Source organism: Panthera uncia (genome assembly GCF_023721935.1).
Source record: "Panthera uncia isolate 11264 chromosome A3 unlocalized genomic scaffold, Puncia_PCG_1.0 HiC_scaffold_11, whole genome shotgun sequence".
Taxonomy (NCBI): Eukaryota; Metazoa; Chordata; class Mammalia; order Carnivora; family Felidae; genus Panthera; species Panthera uncia.
Window position 1 is genome coordinate 20,534,940 of NW_026057578.1, and position 20,403 is coordinate 20,555,342.

The 20,403-nt window shown below is 50.6% G+C and overlaps 1 protein-coding gene across 1 annotated transcript in view; it reads right to left on the bottom strand.

Moving 5' to 3' along the window:
• Positions 1-20,403, bottom strand: part of PPP1R16B (protein phosphatase 1 regulatory subunit 16B) — a 100,670-nt gene that overhangs the window by 68,365 nt on the left and 11,902 nt on the right. The window contains exon 2 of the mRNA XM_049650798.1: positions 3,984-4,334. Coding sequence (XP_049506755.1) covers positions 3,984-4,233 — 250 coding nt within the window. The 5' untranslated portion in view covers positions 4,234-4,334. The remainder of the gene's footprint in view (positions 1-3,983; positions 4,335-20,403) is intronic.

Genomic DNA, 20,403 nt, shown 5'->3' on the forward strand with positions numbered 1-20,403 from the left:
AATCCTGGAGAAATGGCTCTGGAGTGCCTGCTCCTGGCCACAACACTGCACAGCCTCTCAGTAAACGCCAGCTTGTCTATTCAGTTACTGCTCTCACTGGCGGTGCAGTGGGGTGCAAAGAAGGCTCACAGACAGCTCCCCAAGACTCAAGACCCAACCCCTAGGGTTACAGGAGTCAGGGGAAAGAGTATTCCAGACAGAGGGGTCTGCATATACAAAGGCGGGGAGGTAAGAGAATGCAGGGCGTCTGGGAAGAGCGGGAGATGGCTGGAGGACGGGGCGATGCTGGGCAGAGGGCGCCTGAGGGTGGGGTTCAGGCAGGTCCAAGGCCAAGGAGGGTCCCTGGTGCCCGGACGTTAGCCTGAAGGCAATGCAGAGCCAGAGAAGGAAATACAGAGAGTCCCTCCCCAACGTTGCCTTTCTCTGGGTCGACTCACATTGCCCTGGCAGGTGGAGAAGGTTGACTCAGCCACTGCTGTGAGCTGAAGGGAGCGGGGGAGCTGCCACCCCCATTCCCATCCCGCCGCGAGCTGACGCCCCTGCAGCCTCCCCAACACCAGCTCCACCGGCACATAGAAACCATCGCAGCCAGCTGGGAGCAGCGGGCTCTGTCATGCTGCCAGGGAGCTGAGCGTAGCCCGGCCAGACTGCCGGCTGCCTGATGGAAGCTTCACGCCCCTGCCCAAACCCAGCCACCTGAGGACCCCGGGGGGACCGCTCACCCCACCCCACGGCCCACCACAGCGCCCAGTACGCTGGCCGTCCACCCTCGCTCGGCTGGCCCCAGGGGCCAGCACTTTGCTCATTCAAATTGAATACACATGTCCTTGCCTCCGGCTCTTCCATTTTCCCACATCCGTCCTTGAGACACAGCTGCCTGTGTGCACGGAACATTCACTTGGGCCAAAGCAAAACTACTGAGGAAGCCTCCATGCCTATCAATGAGGAACCAGTTCAAAAATTCTGCTGATGGGGCACCTGAGTGGCTCAGTCGGTTGAGCATCTGACTTCGGCTCAAGTCATGATCTCGCGGGTCGGGAGTTCGAGCCCCGCATTGGGCTCTGGGCTGACGGCTCGGAGCCTGGAGCCTGCTTCGGATTCTGTGTCTCCCTCTCTCTCTGCCCCTAACCCCACTCTCTCTCTCTCTCTCTCAAAAATAAACATTAAAAAAAAAATTTTTTTTAATTCTGGTGAATCCAAACCACGGAATACTACACAGCAGTTAAAAAGAATAATACAGATCTATTATCCCAGGGTACCGTGATGAAAACACCTCCAAGACACGTTGGAAAAACGTGGGTGGAAAAACAAATTGCAGAGTAACATATCCAGTGTATCATCACTTGGGTAAAAACAAAACAAAAACAGGGGCGCCTGGGTGGCTCAGTCGGTAATGCGTCTGACTTCGGCTCAGGTCACGATCACACGGTTCATGAGTTCGAGCCCCGCGTCGGGCTCTGGGCTGACGGCTTGGAGCCTGGAGCCTGTTTCGGATTCTGTGTCTCCCTCTTTCCCTGCCCCTCCCCCACTCGCGCTCGGTCTCTTTCTCTCAAAAATATAGGAACATTAAAAAAAACAAAAACAAAAAAACCCCAACTAGCCTCTCGAGTTCTCCAAGTCTACAAACACACAGGTAAATAAGAAAAACGCCTGGAAGGAAGCACATCAAAGTAACAGAAAGAAAGAAGGGGTGGAGGGAGGGACCCTGTGTATGCCTCTGTGTTGAGTTTTAGAAGAAGAATGTGTTTATGGATATTTGGGTTCTTTAAAAAGTGTGTTAACACACACACACACACACACACACACACAGAGGGGAAAAGCGGGTTAAAATGCCCACCACCCTGGGGCTGCGTTCAGCGTCACTTTTCCGACAGCTGTCACATTCAGCATCTTGTCTAATTCTTGCCACACCCCCCCTTGAGGACAAGGTTCAAAACTCCATTTTACAGACCCAGAAACTGGCCCAGAGAGGTGAAACTAGCCGCTCAAGATCACATGCAAGGCCAAGGGGGCTCGAGGTCCTGGCCCCGAGCCCAGGGCTCCTTCTCAGCGGCACGTGGGCGCCAATGAGGGTGTGGGGCCCACGCTGGGGCCGGGCAGGCGCCCCTGTTCTGAGCTGTCAGCCAGCTCACAGAGCCCCTTCAGGGAGGGGAGTGGGGCTTTGTCAGGGAAAGAGGGAGGAAAAGACGAGCGGCAAAAGAAGAGATGATGAACCGCCACCCACGACAAAAATCAGACATCATTGATGTGTCGCCCACTGAGTGGGATGGGTCTGCCGCGTCACCCAGCAAATCTCGTGTGGGAAGGAGCCTCGCAGGGCCGGTCCCCTGAGCCTGACATTTCAAGCCTCTCCCTCTCTCTCTCTCTCTCTCTGTCTCTCTCTCCCCCCCCCCCCCCCACCCAGGCTGCTCACCCCAGGCTCTCAGCTGCAAGGTTTCCAGCTGAGTGGTTCCGGGAATGCTTCTGCTCAGTTCCCAGAACACCATAGCCGGGCAGTAGAACTGTGCTCCTCAGAAGGTGCTAGAACCTGAGGAGCAATGTGCGAAAAACCCAACACCCTCTAGTGCAGAAAGTGCCGTCCCTCTTTCAACAACTATTTTAGCACCACGTGTCTGAGGGTGTGCAGAGGCAGGAGGCCGGAGGGACCCAGGAAGCATGGCTAGGCCTCTCCAGGGACAGCCAGAAAGGACTCCTGTACAGAAGGAGGGGACTGGAGGGGGCACAGGACACATACGCAAACCTCAGCTGCACAAGGACCGGGCACGTTCAGAGAAGAGAGCTTTGGTCAAATCACGGATCCTCCAGTCATTCATATAACGGGAAACAAACCCACGAGGCCATGAGACCAGCGACAACAGCTGGCATCCTGAGCTTTCTGGTCCCAGCTTTGCCACCTCGGTCAAGGCTCTGGGTCTCAGTTTCCCTATCTGTAACATGGGTGCCCATTACACGTGTCTTTAGGGTATCATGACATCTGGATGGAGGACAGGTAATACCATAATTAAGTAAAATATAACAAGTACAGGGTATCCATAAAATCTGGAAACGGATTCTATGAGTGTATCTATATGGGTTTGTGTTCATTTGTTTGTTCTATGTGTGTTCGTGCTCATTTATTTGTTCGCTTTATCGAGTGAAAATGTCCTAGACAACATTGTATATATTTGTCCGTTTCCAGACTTTATGAACACTCTATGTATAAACATAATTACACATATAAATAGTATATTAGACAAACGTTATATATATACACATATTCATTATATAAATATAATGAAATAAACTATAGTCATAACATAATAAAATAAAACATACTAATAACTCCTCACACAGAATGAGAGACTATCCATGCCCAAGAACTCGGGGGTATTCCCTCATTTCATGCTCACAGCAAGGCCTTGCAGCAGATACTAGCATTTATCCCCACTATACAGAGGGGCAAACTAAGGTACAGGGAACCGAAGTGAGCCGCCTACTTGCCAGAGTCACCCCGGGTCTAAAAGACAAAGCCAGCTTCAGAAGTGAGGGCAGTCTAACTTCCGGCCTGTGCTATTAACCTCTACACCCGCCCGGCTCTGCAGCCAAGGCCAGACAAAACTCAACCGCACACGGAGCGCCCTGGGCGGTGGCGGGGCGCCCAACAGGGCCTTAAATGCAGGATCCTCGAGTATGGCTCTCTTGGAGGTTGCGGCAAGACCAGATCCAATTTGTTCACCATACTTGGAATAGAAATGTGCAAGGGGGGGGGGGGGGTCCTAAACATTCACGGAGGGAAGGGAAATCAGCATGGAATTCATCAGCCAAAGGCTAGAAAAAAAAAAAAGTCTCCGATAATTCAGGCCCCGCGAAGTAAGCGCCCTTGCTAGCACCTGCGGGGCTGCCCAAACCTGGGAGGGGGCCAGACCCCGCCGGCACCCCTCCGCCGCGCAGCCCCTGGAGGCCAGCCCCGGGGGGCGCCCGGGGCCGAGGGCGGAGCCGCCTACCTTCCTCGGCGTCGTTCCTCAGGGAGGCCTCCAGCAGGGCCACGCTGGCCTCGAAGGACACCTTCTTCCGCCGGCCGCCCGTGCTGCGCTTCCGCTCGTGCTTGCGCTTCCGGTGCTGCAAATCCTGCTCGTACTGCGCCCACTTCTTCAGCTGCTGGGCCCGGCGCTTCTGGGCGGCGCGCAGCCGCTCCAGCGTGGGCACCTTCTCCAACAGCTGCAGCTCCGTCAACAGGTCCACGTGGCTGGCCATGGCCTTGGCGCCTCCCCACTCCCCGGCGGGGCGCTAGCGCGGTGCGCCGGGTGCCAGCGGAGCGGGGGGGCTCCTGCGGGACTGGGGCCTCATGGTGGGGCCTGTGCGGGGAGAGAGACACAGATGGACACGCCGGTCAGGCTCAGAACACCGATCAGAGGGTGTCGCTCGCCCCGTGTTCAGAACACTTGCTTTTTCTATTTTACTCCTTTTTTTAAATTGAGATATAATTGGCCTATAACGTTGCGGAAGTCTAGGGCGCAAAGCGTTGATTTGATACACTTATCTATTGGCAATATGGTGACCCTTGCAGCCTTAGCTGCGTGATTACTCCGTCGCGCCGCATAATTACTGCTTTTTTGGGGTTGCATTGTTATTTTACAGAAGGTTGTTATAGTCTTATAACATATAAGGAGCTTGTTATACTGCTATAACACATAAAGGGTTTTGGTCATTTTTAAAGGAATTAATACCATATTTTACATTTCTCGGTATTAATTTATAATATGGTAAATACTGACAGATATAATCCACAAAAACAAAATCTCTTGGAGATCCTTAATTTTAAGAGCATAAAGGGGTCCTAAGACCCCTTTAGGCAAGTTTGGTAGTTGCCTACCTACAGGAGTCTAGAACATCTTAGTTCAAGTTTTCTTCTTTGGATGACCTTAAATTTTTCTTTTAAATCATGCCTTTTGTGGGTTGCCTAGGTGGCCCAGTCGGTTATGCCTCGACTCCTGGTTTCAGCTCAGGTCACGATCTCACAGTTTGTGAATTTGAGCCCCACAATGGGCTCCATGCTAACAGCTAGGAGCCTGCTTGAGATTCTCTCTCTCCCTCACTCTCTGCTCTTCTCCCACTTGTGCTCTCTCTCTCTCTCAGAATAAATAAACAATAGGGGCGCCTGGGTGGCTCAGTTGGTTGAGCGCCCGACTTCGGCTCAGGTCATGATCTTGCGGTTTGTGAGTTCGAGCCCCGCGTAGGGCTCTGCGCTGACAGCTGGGAGCCTGCTTTGGAGTCTGTGTCTCCTCCTCTCTCTGCCCCTCCCCTGCTCATGCTCTGTCTCTCTGTCTCTCAATAATAAATAAGCGTTAAAGAAAAATTTTTTTAAAGAATAAATAAACAAATCACACCTCTTGCTCTCCTAGATTCCTGGACAACACGAAGTCGACAAAATTTCAATCTCATTCCAGCGGGTCCCTGTCCCTCATTCAGCACAGACCCTATGGGTTCTCACACACAGGGAAAGGGTCTTGGCACAATCACTCGCACCTCTTTAAGCCTGTTTTCCCGCCTTTATAATGTTGTAGCCACCTCCCAGAACTGATAGGAATAAAGAGAGCTGACCAAAAAGGGTTATACAACTAACAGCAGAAACAGCTTGGAGGAAGAAGATCAGGGACATGTAAATGCAGCCCATCCGGGAAGTCACAGCAAGGCTGGTGGATGATTGTGGGCTGTTGGGTAATTAGACTGGAGACTGGCGCAGGTCTGCATTTGCATAATGCCTTAATGCCTGCTGGTCCCAAGGAGTCAGGATAGCCTTGGGCTTCAGGAAGTGATCACTGGTCTTCTGGGTTCCCTGCTCTGCTCCCAGACTGTCCATCCTCCAGACGCTAAAGACCAGGCTTCAGCCTTAGCCTGGACCCTTGGGAGCTCAGGTTGGGCCAGGCTGTTCTTCCGGTCCCTCCCAGCTCCCAGTCTGGAGGGCAGACAAGCAAATGGGGAAGGGGCTGGCTTGGCCAGGCTGGAGGGCAAAAGCCCTAAGGGTCCGAGTAAACTTGATTCAAATGTAAACAGAAGCTGAAGGTAAGACTCGGCAAAAAAACAAAACAAAACAAAACAAAAAACACAAACAAACAGCAGGCCTACAGCCTTTGGTTGCTTTTTGTTTCGTTTTGCTTTGAATACCATGCAATGCTTTATTTCTTTATTTCTTTATTGAGAGAGAGAGAGAGAGAGATGCAAGTGAATGAGGGGAGGGGAGGGGGGGGGTGGAGAGAGAGAAGTGGGGCTCACCTAAGGCTTGTGTTTTTACCTGAACCGGGGCTGGAGCTCACCAGAAGGGAGGCGCGAGCCCACCCCACGTGGGGCTCGTGCTCACCTGATGTGGGGCTCGAACTCACCAACTGTGAGATCGCGACCTGAGCGGAAGTCAGATGCTTAACGGCTGAGCCCCCCAGGCGGCGCCCATGCAATGCTTTTTAAAGTAATTTATTAAAATTTTTATTTTGAGATGTTGTAGATGCACATGCAGTTGTGGCAAATAATATGCAACGTTTACCTAGTTTATCCCTATGATAGCATCCTGCCAAACTGTAGGACAAGATCACAACCAGGGACCTGACATTGACACAACCTAGCAACCCATTCAGAGTAGGTTTGGGGCGCCTGGGTGCCTCAGTCGGTTAACCGTCCTACTCTTGATATCTGCTCAGGTCATGAGCTCACGGTTTCATGAGTTCAACCCCCGGGTCAGGTTCTGCACGCTGACAGCACAGAGCCTGCTTGGGATTCTCTCTCTCCCACTCTCTCTCTGCCCCTCCCCCGTTTGTGCTCTCTCTGTCTCTCTCAAAATAAATAAATAAACTTAAAAAAAAATCCCTGGGGGCGCCTGGGTGGCTCAGTCGGTTAAGCGTCCGACTTTGGCTCAGGTCATGATCTCACGGTCCGTGAGTTCGAGCCCCGCGTCGGGCCCTGTGCTGACAGCTCAGAGCCTGGAGCCTGTTTCAGATTCTGTGTCTCCCTCTCTCTGACCCTCCCCCATTCATGCTCTGTCTCCCTCTGTCTCAAAAATAAATAAAGGTTAAAAAAAATTTTTTTTTTAAATCCCTGGTTTTACATGAACTCGTTTGTGTGTGTGTGTTTAGTTTTACACAACGTCATCCGACGTGTAGGTTTGTGTGTCCACCACCACGGTCGAGGTACGAACAGATCCATCACCCGAGGATCCCTAACCTCCCTTCTCTCAAAGCACTCCCATCCTCGCCCTTGGCAATCACTAACCTGGTCCCCATCTCTAGAATTCTGTCACTTCAACAATGAGTAGGGTTCCATTGTGCGGATGTACCACGGTGTGTTAACCCTTTACTCACCGAAGAATGTCTGGGCTCTTTCCAGCTTGGGGCTATCACATTCATGTGCAAGCTTTGTGCGAATACAAGTTTTTACTTCTTTGGAGCAAATGCCCAAGAGTACAACTGCTGGCCCATGTGGTAATGACATGATTAGTTCTATGTGAAAACAAAACAAAACTGTCAAACTGTTTCCCAGAGTGACGGTACCATCGTTCATTCCCGCCAGCAATGTATGAGCATTCCGGTTCCTCCACCAGCATTTGGTGCTGTCGCTGTGTCGTATTTTAGCCATTTAGATAGATATTTTGGTTGCCTTTTTCAAAAGTGGGGAGTTCGGAAGCGCTGTATTCACAACCACATCATCTCATCATGATGGCCAGACCTGGCGGACCACATATTCACTTCTCCCCACTTCCTCAAGTGATCAAACGCTGAACGCATACCTGCTCTGTGACAAGCCCTGCTTCAGAGATGGAACACGGACTAGCTCTACCTTCTAGGAAACCCCAGTCTGTCTGTCTTCTGTCTGTCTACCAGTGTATCTACAAATTCTTTTAATCCTCCTGGCAATCTAATGAGGTAGGTACTATCATCATCCCCGTTTCACAGAGAGGGAAATTGAGGCACAGAGAGATTAAGTAATTTACCTAGCGTCACATCCTAGCTAGAAAATGGAAGAGCCAGTCCGTCTGGGGTTATGAGGAAGGCTCTCCAGAGCAGGGGACAACCATTAAGAAGGAGGAGGAGGAGGAGGAGGGGCACCTGGGTGGCTCAGTCGGTTAAGCATCCGACTTTGGCTCAGGTCATGATCTTGGGGTTCATGAGTTTGAGCCCCGCGTCGGTCTGTGTGCCGCCAGCTCGGAGCCTGGAGCCTGCTTCGGACTCTGTGTCTCCCTCTCTCTCTGCCCCTCTCCCTTTCACACACACTCTTTCTCTCTCTCAAAAATAAATAAACATTAAAATTTTAAAAAAAAAGGGAATGATGAGGAAGAGTAGTTTGCCAGATGAAAAGGACAGACATGGGTGGAGAGGAAGCTGGGCGGTGTTTAAAGGCATGCAGGGGGGCTGACCACCATGGAGGGAATTCTAGGGACCAACACCCACAGTCACAGCTTGAGGAGAATGGGCTGCTCAGCCCAAAAAGAAGAAGGGGCGGGGCGGGGGGGAGGGCAATTTGTGGCGAGAGGCCAGACTTCACTGGGAAGCCCCTGGTCCACGTCGCATTTGGCTGGCCGCTGCTTGGGTGTTGGACCACACCATGTTTTATCACGCTGTAATGTATTGCTAATGTTTACAACTTGAACCTTTAACATCCAAAATCAGATCTTCAGGTTTTCTTAGACCATCTCAGCACCGGCCACACGGGGCTCACGCGGCAACAACCCGCAGATGCGGAGGAGGACTGTCCCATACAGGTAGGGACACCACCCTCCCACCCATTTCCCCACCTGACCTCCTTCACTAATTGGCATCACTTTGCCGGCTCCTGTGGTCATCTGAGTTCGCAAGCCCCGTCTTGGGCAGAATGAGACAGCAGTCTCCAAATACCCAGAAAGAAAAGAGAGTCTATGTATCTCCCCAGGGAAGAACAGGACAGGGCGCAGGGGCACAGTGCTGTGCACCTGTCCTCAGAGCAGCCCAACAAACAATTCAGCGAGGGGCTTGTGGTCTCAGGAGGCGGCAGATTCTCCATCACTCACTGGAGAACGCCGTTTCCCCTTTGGTCAGATCGGCCTGAGTATTCCACAAGATTGCTTTTGGCCCTCACATTCTGTACACACTTACTTCTTTCTGCAATATTGAGTGTTTACTGATCACCCACTAAGTGAGAGGTACCAAAGCCTGCCAAGACTAAAGATAAGAAGCATACCAATCACTTATCCTGTTAATTAAAGCACTTAATCCTTTTCTAAGGACTCCCAGCCATCTTCTTAGCCAAGTGTTTCCCTAAGTGTGGAAAGAGAATCCACTCCAAGAAAATTTTCAAAAGTATGGGACAAGATTTAATATCACGGGAACTCAGAGAAAGAGCAAATTCTCTTCTTCGCCTCTTTTTTAATCCATCAGATTTTCTCCAGGAGACAGTGTCCGTGGGGTGCTCATAGACCTTAAACATCATTATAACCCTGTCAATCTCCCTTGTAAACAAAGAGAAGGCGGGCCTCAGGCTCACAGCGTTGGGGATAGAAGGCGAAAACATTGTTTTGTTTTCTGTGGATTTGTTTTCGCAGTTACTGTTTATTTATGGTGGTGATAAAATAAATAAATAAGATTTCCTTTTGAAATGAATCCACTTCCGTGGAAAACTAGCAAGGTGGCTGCCAAAAATATGAAATAATGATGGCACTCAATGCTGGCAAAAATTTAAGTGATTGGCGTTTGGGATATCCAGCGGGCTATTGATGGCCAATGACAATTTTATAAGGGAAGCACTCATGTGCACTCATGATTTCATCTGACAAATATTTCCTGGGTATCGGTATCTATCACATGCCAGGACTGTGCTGATGGCTAGGGGTACAGCAGGGCCAAAGACAGGCACAGTCCTTAGCCACTGGATAGATGGCATCAGGCCCCAGGCAGACAGAAGGCACTCACTGCAGTGTCCTCCCTGGCTAGGGCAGTGTGCTCGGGAGGACAGAATTAAGGGCAATTGCCCAGCCCCCTGCAGCAAGGTGAGGACGGTGCCTCCCAAGGGCCAATAAAAGGGGCCAGAGCACATTTTCCTCTGACTTTGCTCTCCCTGCCAGCCCCTCCTGCCTCACCCCTCTAGGTTCCCTGGAGCTGGAGCTCCAGGACAGCTCCCTCTTGACTGCTGGTTTTCAGGTGACCCAGTTTCCCCCAATAGACCCACACACCTCCTCCCACCCCCGTCCGAGAAAACCCTGCTTGGTCTAATTAAAGAATTGCCATCGTGCTGCTAACACAGCAGCTGGGCGGCCCCCAAGGCAGGGCACTTGCCTGGGTGCTGGGGCAGCCCACAGAAGTCCCGGCTCCTCTGGGCTGTGGACCGGCCCCCTCCGAGACCTGGGCACACCTGTCCGCACTCTCAGAGGAAGCCCTGGATGGTGATGGGGACGCAGCCCAAACCGTCAGGACCTGGGAGACCAACGGCATCATCAGCACTTAAAGGGGATCCCCAAGGAGGCCCTCATTTGTAGGAACACCAGCCCCACGGAGATATATGAAGCCCAGTGTTTTGTGGGAACGTCCACAAGGGCCATCCTGCAGAGAGCTGGGCACATGTGGCCGAAAGTCAGTGGCGTGGTCAGCGGCACGGCCAGGCTGGCGAGGCAGGTGTGGAAGCGGTCTGCAGAGGCCAGGTTGGGGTGAGATCACCCAGGAAGTGTGTGTGATATAAGGAGAGAAATCAGAAGCAGGGGGAAATAGGGCAGGTACTTAATTCTCCCACAGGTGTCTGTATGAGGTCTGGGTGGATGAAACAAAAGAGGCTGATGGTGGGCCGCCGGAAGTCTGAGGCCAAGCCACTTGACCTCAGCGGGGCAGGACAGGCATCTGGGGTGAGCCTCGATTCTGCCTCCGGTTTCTGTCTGACAAAATCTGAACTTGATTTCTCTTGGCGCCTCTACTAACCCTTGCTGTCTGCTAAGGGGGAAACTGAGTCGGTATACACCTGCGGGAGCAGGGGCTGCACTCCAGAAAGCTGAGCCTTGAAGGGAAAAGGGTGAGGAAGTTTGCTGGGGCTTGGAGGCAAGGTGGAAGAGGGGCTGGGGAGGACACTCTACAGAACCCCTTCCTCCTTGAAAATAAGAAGACGGCCGTTACAGGAGTGTCGTTTGGGGAATGATGGGTCTCTGGGGAAACCAGAAAAGGAAGAAAGGCATGGGTCCCTTGAAAGACACAGTGTGCTTGCTGGGGGTCCTTGTAGTTTCCCCAGGGTTACTCTGTGCTGGGCCCTGATTGGCCAGAACCTGTCAGCGAGGGCCAAAGCCCAGCCATGTGTGATTGGCTGGGGGTAGGCACGTGACCTAAACTGCCCCCAGTCAGGAGCTCTGTTTTCCTCTTGCCCCTGAAGTGGAAACATGAACCCCAGTTGCAGCCGGAAACCAGCCTTTGGAAGGAACCAATACTTGGGAGTAGGAAGAGGGAAACGAGGGTCCTTTAACTTAGGGGCTTCTGGACTTCCAGAAGGCACTGTTGTCTGAAGCAAGATGAGTGGCCTCTTGCTGGGGCACATTGCCCGATACAGCGGCCTAAACTTGGGGCCCCACGCCGAAGGCCAGCCTCGAGGAAGAGGGGGAAGGCCAAAGCCACGTTCTATCAGGTTCTATCAGCAGCCCCACCCCCCGCCCCCCACCCCAAGATGGGAGCAGGGGGCCCGGGCCTTGGGACTCCTCAGTCCCAGGGGAGAACCTGGCTGACCCCTCTTTGGACCCGAGCCTAGTAGCGCTTGAGAAAAACAACACGGAGGCAGGTGAATTCAAATTGAAGAGCCTTCAAAATATGAGTCAGACGGTGTCTCAAAGTTCACGCCGTTAAAATGTGAAGATTTTTTTTTTTTTCCCTTGTTCTTCGGCTATTCTCCTCCACACAATATTGGCAGGATCCTAGAGGAAGACCGTGCGTGCTTTCTCCTCGCGCTTCCTGTGCTGTCGAGCACGAGGGAAAGGGGAAAACAAAACAAACAGCACTGGCTTGCCCTCCTCCTTGGATCTCACTTGGGACCCACTTTCTCTCCTAAAGGATGCACGCCCCCACCCTTCCGCAACACGCATCTTTGAATAACAGCATCGCCACCCCACCCCCCCATCCCACCCCCACCCCGCTCCCCTGCCCCAGTATAAAAATGCCTTACCCATGAGCAAAGAGACTTCCGGCACCCTCGGTGCTCCAACTATCTGAGTTAGAAATGAGCCTGGTCACCCTCAACCCCATCCTCATGGGATGTGATGGACTCACTCTCCTATCCCTGCTGGGAGGTACCTTCTAGACTTCAAGCACAGTCATCCTAGACAGACATTCTGGTTTTAAATCTGGGGACTCGGGTCCCCAACGGCCTGCTCCTCAAGTCTGCCTCTCCCAGCTGGGCTCCTTCATTGGGACCTCTGAGTGACGGCTGTGGGCTCGGCCCTGACTTGTCACTGTCTCTTGAAGCCCGTTTACCATGACCCGATTGGGCAAGACTTTGAGGGGAACCAGGGCGAGGGAGGATGGCAGGATTCAAAAGCCCACAAGTTCAGCAAGAACAAGGAGGGATCAAGTAACTTGCACAACTTGAACTTTCTTGGGAAAAGAGTCTTACCCAGCACCGGGGATAATAATAGCCCAGTGGACCTCTAACTGAACTGGCTGGGCCATATTGGCAGGAAAAGACCAGGCCTTAACAAAAGCCATGAGCTATTTTCCAGGTCTCTAGAGGACAGGGTTGGGATCATGGACGAGCAAAATGAAGAAGCAGGATCAGCCTGGCATGGGGAAAAATCGTCTCACGTTGACAACTGAACTAAGCCCAGCCATGGCACAATGCTGGGGTCCCCACCATCGGGGACTCCAAGGCTACTCACGAGGCTGCTGAGAGAGAAGGTCCCACCACCCATGTGGGCTGGTAGGGTGGGACGGTCCCAGGGAGCCCCCATCCTGGCCCGGCAGGCAGATCATCTGTGTTAGGAGCAAGTACTCCATCATGCACATTTGCAGCCCAGAACTTGGTAACCACCAGGCTAGATAGTCTGTAAGGACTATTCCAAATAGACACTGATTGACGATGTTTTGGATTCATCCTGCCCGTGATGGTGAGGCAGCTCACACAGGCTCAGCTCCAAGAAAGCTTCAAAGGAAACCACAGCTCCAACAGGTGAAGGAAAACCCATGCACACATCAGTCTTTCATGCTGAGTTTCTCCCCGCGAACCTGAACCCACAGAGAGGCCCACGTACTTTTGGATAAGAATGTCAAGTGTGGGGGAGGCTGCAGGGGCCAGAGGGAAGGTGCCAAGGATGGGGCACACACAGAGCTGACATGATGTCTACGAACATTAGTCAGTCACAGTGACAGTGCTGCACCAAACAGCCAGGCTTCTAAAGAAGCTTATGTAAGAGCTAAGCACGGGGAAACAGGAGTCAAATTACACATACTGCTTCTCCAGGCTTCAGGGAGTGTGGTCCACCCCCTCTCTTTGCAGGGAGAGAAAAAGCTCCCTTTGCAGCTGGAAGGATCCTTTTCCAAAGGAGGCCACCTGTGGCCACAAAATGCCCTCCTGGGTTACACATTTATTGAACAGGGGATGGCCATTCACACTGGCTAAGCCTAGAGTGGCCTCTGTCTTCTCTGCCTGCCTCTTTCTGCCTGGTAAAGCTTTCTTTTTTGACAGCCCAGGCTAAGCTTTTCTCTGTTGCACCAACTCTCAGGTTAGTGATGGCTACTTGGAGCGCTGTGAAGGCAGGGTTTATGGGGCCATGTGTGACAACAGGAGGAATGAGTGGTGGGATCGATTAGTAATGTCTGCCACGGATAAAGCAGTGAGGAGTGGCTTGCATGCTTACTGAGCACACATCTCAGAGCATGCTTGCCTAACCTTGGATTTCAACACTTGCCTTTGCCCCGTTGTTCAAAATCCTTAAACACAAACATCTAGAGAGTTATCAGATTGAGTGGAAGGGCCCTTCAAATCGCAGTATAGGTTCTAGTAGGAATCTCTCTAATAATTCACCCTATTCTCTAATAACTTCAAGGGGGTAGAATGAAGAACCAACCCCTTAAATTGACTGGATCCGGATTCTAGGAAGTGTATGCTGAGCCAGCTCAAGCAAAGGAGGGCAGCTTGCAAGCTGACCGCCACCTCTCTCAGCTCTGCCCCTGGAGAGTAGGAGATACACATTCTGGTGACCGGATGGGGTCCATTCTTGAAGGGGGAGGGGCAGAGTCACTACTACAAGCCCGGGATCACTTTCTCGTCCGTTCCAAACATCGCGGGTCCAACACCACTGCCAACATAAAGGAAGAAGGGGACTGTGGTCTGCTTCCTAACAAGACCTCTTTCCACTTCAGAAACTAACAAGCTCTCTCCTCCCCTTTGGGCCGGGGGGGGGGGTGTTCTTGGCCAATTGGAAGTAGCAGAGATGGAAATTTTAAGGAGTTTTTCATATTGTTTGTTCACTGAGGTTTAGAGAAGATTCCAAGGAAGTGAGGACAGCAAAAAAAAAAAAAAAAAGAGAGAGAGAGAGAGAGAGAGAGAGAAAGTCCCACAATGGAGGAAGGAAGAAAGAGGAGGGAAGGTCAAGGCAGAGAGTGGCCACCTTGACCATGCAACCAATAAGTGGTCGAGCTGGGATGTGAACCCAGGTCTGCTTAATTCCAAAGTCTAGGTACATAAAGGGAGAAGAAGAAGAGGAGGAGGAGGAGAGGAAGAAGAGGAGGAACTAGGGAAAACCCTACAAGAACCTGAACTGCTTTAAAAGTCCTTCCTCATGGGGCCCCTGGGTGGCTCACTTGGTTAAGCTTCTGACTCTTGATTTCAGTTCAGGCCATGATCTCACAGTTCGAAAGTTCGAGCCCTGCATCGAGCTCTGCACTGACAATATGAGGCCTGCTTGGGATTCTGTGTCTCCCTCTCTCTCTGTCCCACCCACGCACTCTCTCTCTCTCCCTTCTCCCCCTCTCTCTCAAAAATAAATAAATAAACTTTAAAAGACCTTCCTCATGAAATGCAAGATTTCAGAGAATCCACAGTGTTAGTGATCAGGGAGGCAGGAGGACACTTTGACTAAGAAAACGAACAGCTGAATTTGTACTAAAACAAATACTTAGTGAAGTCAGTAGAAAGTAAAATGTAATGACTTAATGAAACTAAGGCATCGCATCAGAGAAGCTATAAGATGTGTAGAAGAAATTAACCCAGGGATAAACAGTACAAAGTGACAAGGACAGCGTCTGTCCACGGTGCACTTCCCACGTATCAGGCTCTCTCCATGTAATGGCCCTCGGAACCATTGCACCAACCCTGCAGTGGAGGTATTGTTCCCATTTCAAAGACCGGAAGACTGAGACTCAGAGGTAAGGAACTTGGAAGGAGGGCTGATATTCTGGTGGTTGGTGGCTAGCCTCTCTTCTGACTGGTCTATGCCTGTGCCATGATGGTTAGGTAATTTTAATATCTTCCCTGCTTGAAAAGAAAAAATAATAGCCCACTGTTGACCAGAAGCCTTACTGCTAACATAATATAACAAAAACAATGGATTAATGCATCTTTGTATGTTATATGTACTATATTCCGTATCCTTGCAATAAAGTAAGCTAGAGAGAAGAAAATGTTATTAAGAAACTCATAAGAGGGGCACCTGAATGGCTCAGTTGGTTAGGCATCCGACTTTGGCTCAGGTCATGGTCCCTCGATTTGTGAGTTCAAGCCCCACGTCGGGCTCTGTGCTGACAGCTCAGAGCCTGGAGCCTGCTTCAGATTCTGTGTCTCCCTCTCTCTCTGCCCCTCCCCTGCTCATGCTCTCTCTCTCTCTCTCTCTTTCTCTCTCTCTCAAAAATGAATAAAGGTTAAAAAAAAGAAAGAAATTCATAAGAGAAAATACACTTCTGGGACTGTACTGTATCAAAAAAAAATCCACGGATATGTAGACCCATGCAGTTCAAACCTGTGCTGTTTCAGGGTCAACTGTAAACTCACCCTAAGTTTCATAAAACCTGCCTTCCTAAACCCCTGTGGGCCCAGCCTTCCCTTTCTTGGTGAGCACTTTCTCATTTTTACTTCCCCCAACAGCTCCTGAGCCAGATTCCCACCAGCAACTGTCCTGTCTCCTCTCCTCCCCTCTCCTCCCCTCTCCTCTCCTCTCCACCAGATGAAATTCAGTAGAGTTAGCCAGGAAGTTTCCAGATGCCCGGGGTTTCGCTAAATGACACTTCTGTGCATTAGGTAGCCTTTGAAGTCCCTCTGTCCTGGGTCTGTGACCTCCCAGGTCAGCACGCGGCGAGGAACAAGCCGCATTGGACTGCCTTTCATTACTTTCCTTCCTCCGCTCTTTGATCGCCAGCCAGCCTCCCTTCTGATTCTCTCCCCTTGGCTCCTCTGGAGCGTGCAGCACTCCAGGCAGACCTCTGCGCTTCCCCTCTGACCAGCTGTATTTCCACCAAACACGGTCAGTTCTCAGTAAGCCACAGACGCGATGCCCTGAAAGTGATGTTACTGTCACAGCTGAATTTGTCTCCTCGCGATGAAAACACAGGTTCACTTCGTGAGCCACTTCGGTCTATCCTCAGACGTCTGGGGCCCTAATCACAACCCTGCACTCAACATTTCCCCCAGCAAATTACCGAAAACCCTCCCTATCTTATACCTGGTGTCACCCGGGGGGAGCTGGTTTCAGGATTTTCTTCTGGCAGTTTTTCTCCCCTGATTCACTTTCATTTTTTGTTTTTTAACTTAAGACCTCATGCATTTACTCAATAAATCAATAAGAATTTATTGCCATCTACTATGTGCTAGGCAGTAAAATAAGGGGGCTCTGAGAGTCCCTGAATGAACCAAACTATTGATCAGAAAGGTTCTGCTTTAGGTAATGGCAGAGTAGCCTCTCACATATAATTATTATAAACCACACACGCGCGTGCGCACACACACACACACACACACACATCTATCAGAAGGCACTCGGTTTGTTCAATTACAAGCATACAGAAAATAGAGGGGAATCAACACCCGTAAGAAGGAAATGGTGACTTCCGTGTTTTTATAGGGTTTTCCCCAAGGACAGAACCCAGTTAACGTTCATGGTGGCTACAACGTGGATGGAGACCTTTGCTCTTATTGTCTGAGCAATTAGAGGGCAGAATTCAAGTGACTACACCTGGAAAGTGAGGAGACAGGTCTCAGAAAATAGCCACAGGACAGTAGCCCCGAATTCTGAGTATAAATTCCACCCAAGTTTCTCTGAGTGACGCATGTATGGGGGGAGGTTCCAAGCAGCTCAGCTAAGACCAAAGGAACAGAACAAAAGATTCCAGCTGTTGTCCACACAGGGGAAACTGAGTTCAGAGTTTGAGTTTGGTCAAGTTAACTGCCTGATAAAACAAACGAAGGAAATCATTACCGTTCTGGGGAACATAATAAAATCAACGGTCTCTTCAAGTCTCGCTCACAATGGTTCAGAATGTCATCCAAAATTACTAGAAAAAAAAAATTAAAAACAAACAGGAAAACGTGGCCCAAAGTCAAGAGGAAAGGCAATCAACAGAGATCTACCCCAAGATGCCCCAGATGTTGGAAGTCAACAGATAAGGATTTAAAGCAGCTACCTGTAACTTCGCTCGAGGGTGTAAAAGAACACAAATGAGCAAATAGAAACTATCGACACAGCAAAGAAGAAGACCCAAACTCTTCATGAGATCAGCTAAACCCCCACCAACGCCTTCCTCGGCATCCTGCCTCGTGCTTTCCACTAAGGACAGTCACGAAGTTCTCTCTCATACTGAGTTCAGTGACCCTTTTTTGAGTACCTTCCAAGTGCCAGGTATTGGGCAAGCTTTGAGGGGCAAAAACACAACACAGAATCTTAAACCCTGGTCCCAGAGACCAGATCGGTCATCTGACAACATCTGTTGAGACCACCAGCCCCTTCTCAGCTCCTTTCCTTCTCTGTCAGGTCTTCAAGTAGGAAAAGAGAGTAAAGTCCCACTGTGGCCTCTTTCCAGCTTCCAGATCATTCCTGACGGCACCATGTGCCCGACAAAAAGCACACACAGGAATGAGGGGCAGGCTGTCAGACCTCCGCAGTCTCCTTCCACAGCAAAAGCATGGTCCAGTGGCTGATTACAGTCAGTGGGTCTGTAAAAAACTCTGCGTACAGACATCAGAGGGAGTCGACGGGGAGGCCCTTCTTCATCCTGTCGTATTAAGAGGTGTTTTCCTTTTTCTCTGTTTATTTTGAGAGACAGAGAGACAGAGAGAGAGCATGTGAGCGGGCAAAGGGCAGAGAGAGAGAGAGGGAGGGAAAGAATCCCAAGCAGGCTCTGCACTGTCATTGTGGAGCCCAATGTGGGGCCCAAACTCACGAACCGTGAGATCATGATCACCTGAGCTGAAACCAAGAGTCAGACGTGTAACCAACTGAGGCTCCCAGGCGCTCCCTGCTTTTTCAAAACCTGTGAAGAAAGAAGTTCTCAAACTCGGCTCCACGTTGGAATCACCTGGAGATGCTAGGAACTTACATTAAGACCACAGAGCAAGACTACTATACATCCACGAGCACGGCCAAAAAAATTTTTAAGACAGAAAACAGCAGCTCTTGGCAAGACTTCTTATACACTGGGAATATAAATTGGTACCACCACTTTTAAAAACCGCTCGGCAGTTTTAATCCAGCAGTTTCATTCCTAGAAGTATACCCAAACAGAAATTTCTACATACGTTCCCCAAAAGGCACGTAGAAGAATGTCAATAGCGCGGCTTGTGATTGTCCTAAGGTATGTAAACTATCCAAAATGCCCACCCTCAGTAGTCTAGAGAAGAATGGCTCAGTCACACTAGGACTTACACCTAGTGTAACCTCCGCAATTACACCCGTCAGTACGGAAGATTCTCACGGCGTTAACCAAAATAAGCCAAACACACACAACGGTGCATGCTATACGATTCCATTTAGGTGAAATTCAGCAGCAGGCAATTGATCGGCATAGCGGTTTTGGGGTGGAGGAGCTTCTGGAAAGGGACCTAAAAGGGGCTGCAGGAATACTGGTAAGATTCTGGTTTTTGAGCAGGATCTGGGCATCTGCAGCCAGTGAACAATTCATTCACTTCAGGGTTGTGTACTTTCCTATATTTGTTTTACCTTAATAAATCATTAAAACTAAAAAAAAAAAAAAATACTGATGTGTGTGGGGCCCACCTCGAGAGATTCTGGTTTAATTGGTCTCGGGTGCAGCCAGGCATTGCCATTTCGAAAAGCTCCCCAGTTGGGCTAATGTACATCCAAGAACCACTGTGTTAGAACTTGGCAACCCTCCTTACTACTTCTCGGAGCAAACAGTGCTGGTGCTTCTCCAGAAAAGTCTAAAGCAAGATGTTTTCTGTCGTAACACCAGCAGCTCCAGAGATGGTTAATAGGTGTCACGTGGGGAACGGGGGTTTCATGGTCAAAGATGTGATTTTAAAAATTCTGATGATCAGCTTTTATTGGGCACTTAGTGAACTCCTAGAGCTAGCTTTCTTGCTTTGTCCCCACTGTCTCGTTCAGTTAGCACAACAAGGGGTGCCCAGGTGGTTCCGTCGGTTGAGCTTCCGGCTCTTGGTCTCAGCTCAGGTCTTGATATCCGGGTAGTGAGTTCAAGCCCCACGCTGGGCATGGAGCCTACTTAAAAAAAAAGTAATCATCACAACAAGCCAATGAGGAAGGTACTGTGAGCCCTCCTTTTATAGAAGGGTTGAGCACAGCTCAGGGGGGTTAAGAGATTGCCAAGTTTACACAGCCAGGAAAGCAACAGGGCTAGGATCCACATCCACATTGGCCTTGACACCAAAGCCCATGCTCTGAACCGCTACTCTAGACTGTCTCTCCAGGAAGTGCCTGACTGTAGAACTCACCGGAACTTTCACCAGGCTAATGTGAGCTGTGGGTTGCCGAGACAGGATCGGGGAAGGCAGCATCTCCCAAAGTGGTTCCCTTACCTCCGGCCCACCACAGACACCACTGGCAGAGTGGTCATTCTGAAACTAAGTCTGATGCCATAGCGCTTCCCTCGTAAGGAAGCATTTCATGGCTCCCCATGGCCTCCAGAGTAATGGGTGGACGCCTCAGTCTCACAGCCCATCTGGTGTCTGGCCTGGGCATTTTAGCTTTATCTCTGGCCAGCCCAACCTCCCTCCCCAGCCCCAACCTGCTAACGCTTAATTTTCCAGCTACACAGAACCAGACCGACCGGCCTCACACCTCAGCAATGGTAGCCCCCAGGGGCCGAGACTCTGCTGTCTCGAGACTCTGCCACACACGGATTTACTGCAATCCACACAGCCAGCCTTGAAAGACAGACATGATTGTCCCCAACGGACAAATTGGGAAATGGAGGCTACTCTTGAATGGCCCAAGCCACACTTCGAAAGGGGCAGAACTAGGATCTGAACACAGACTCGGGT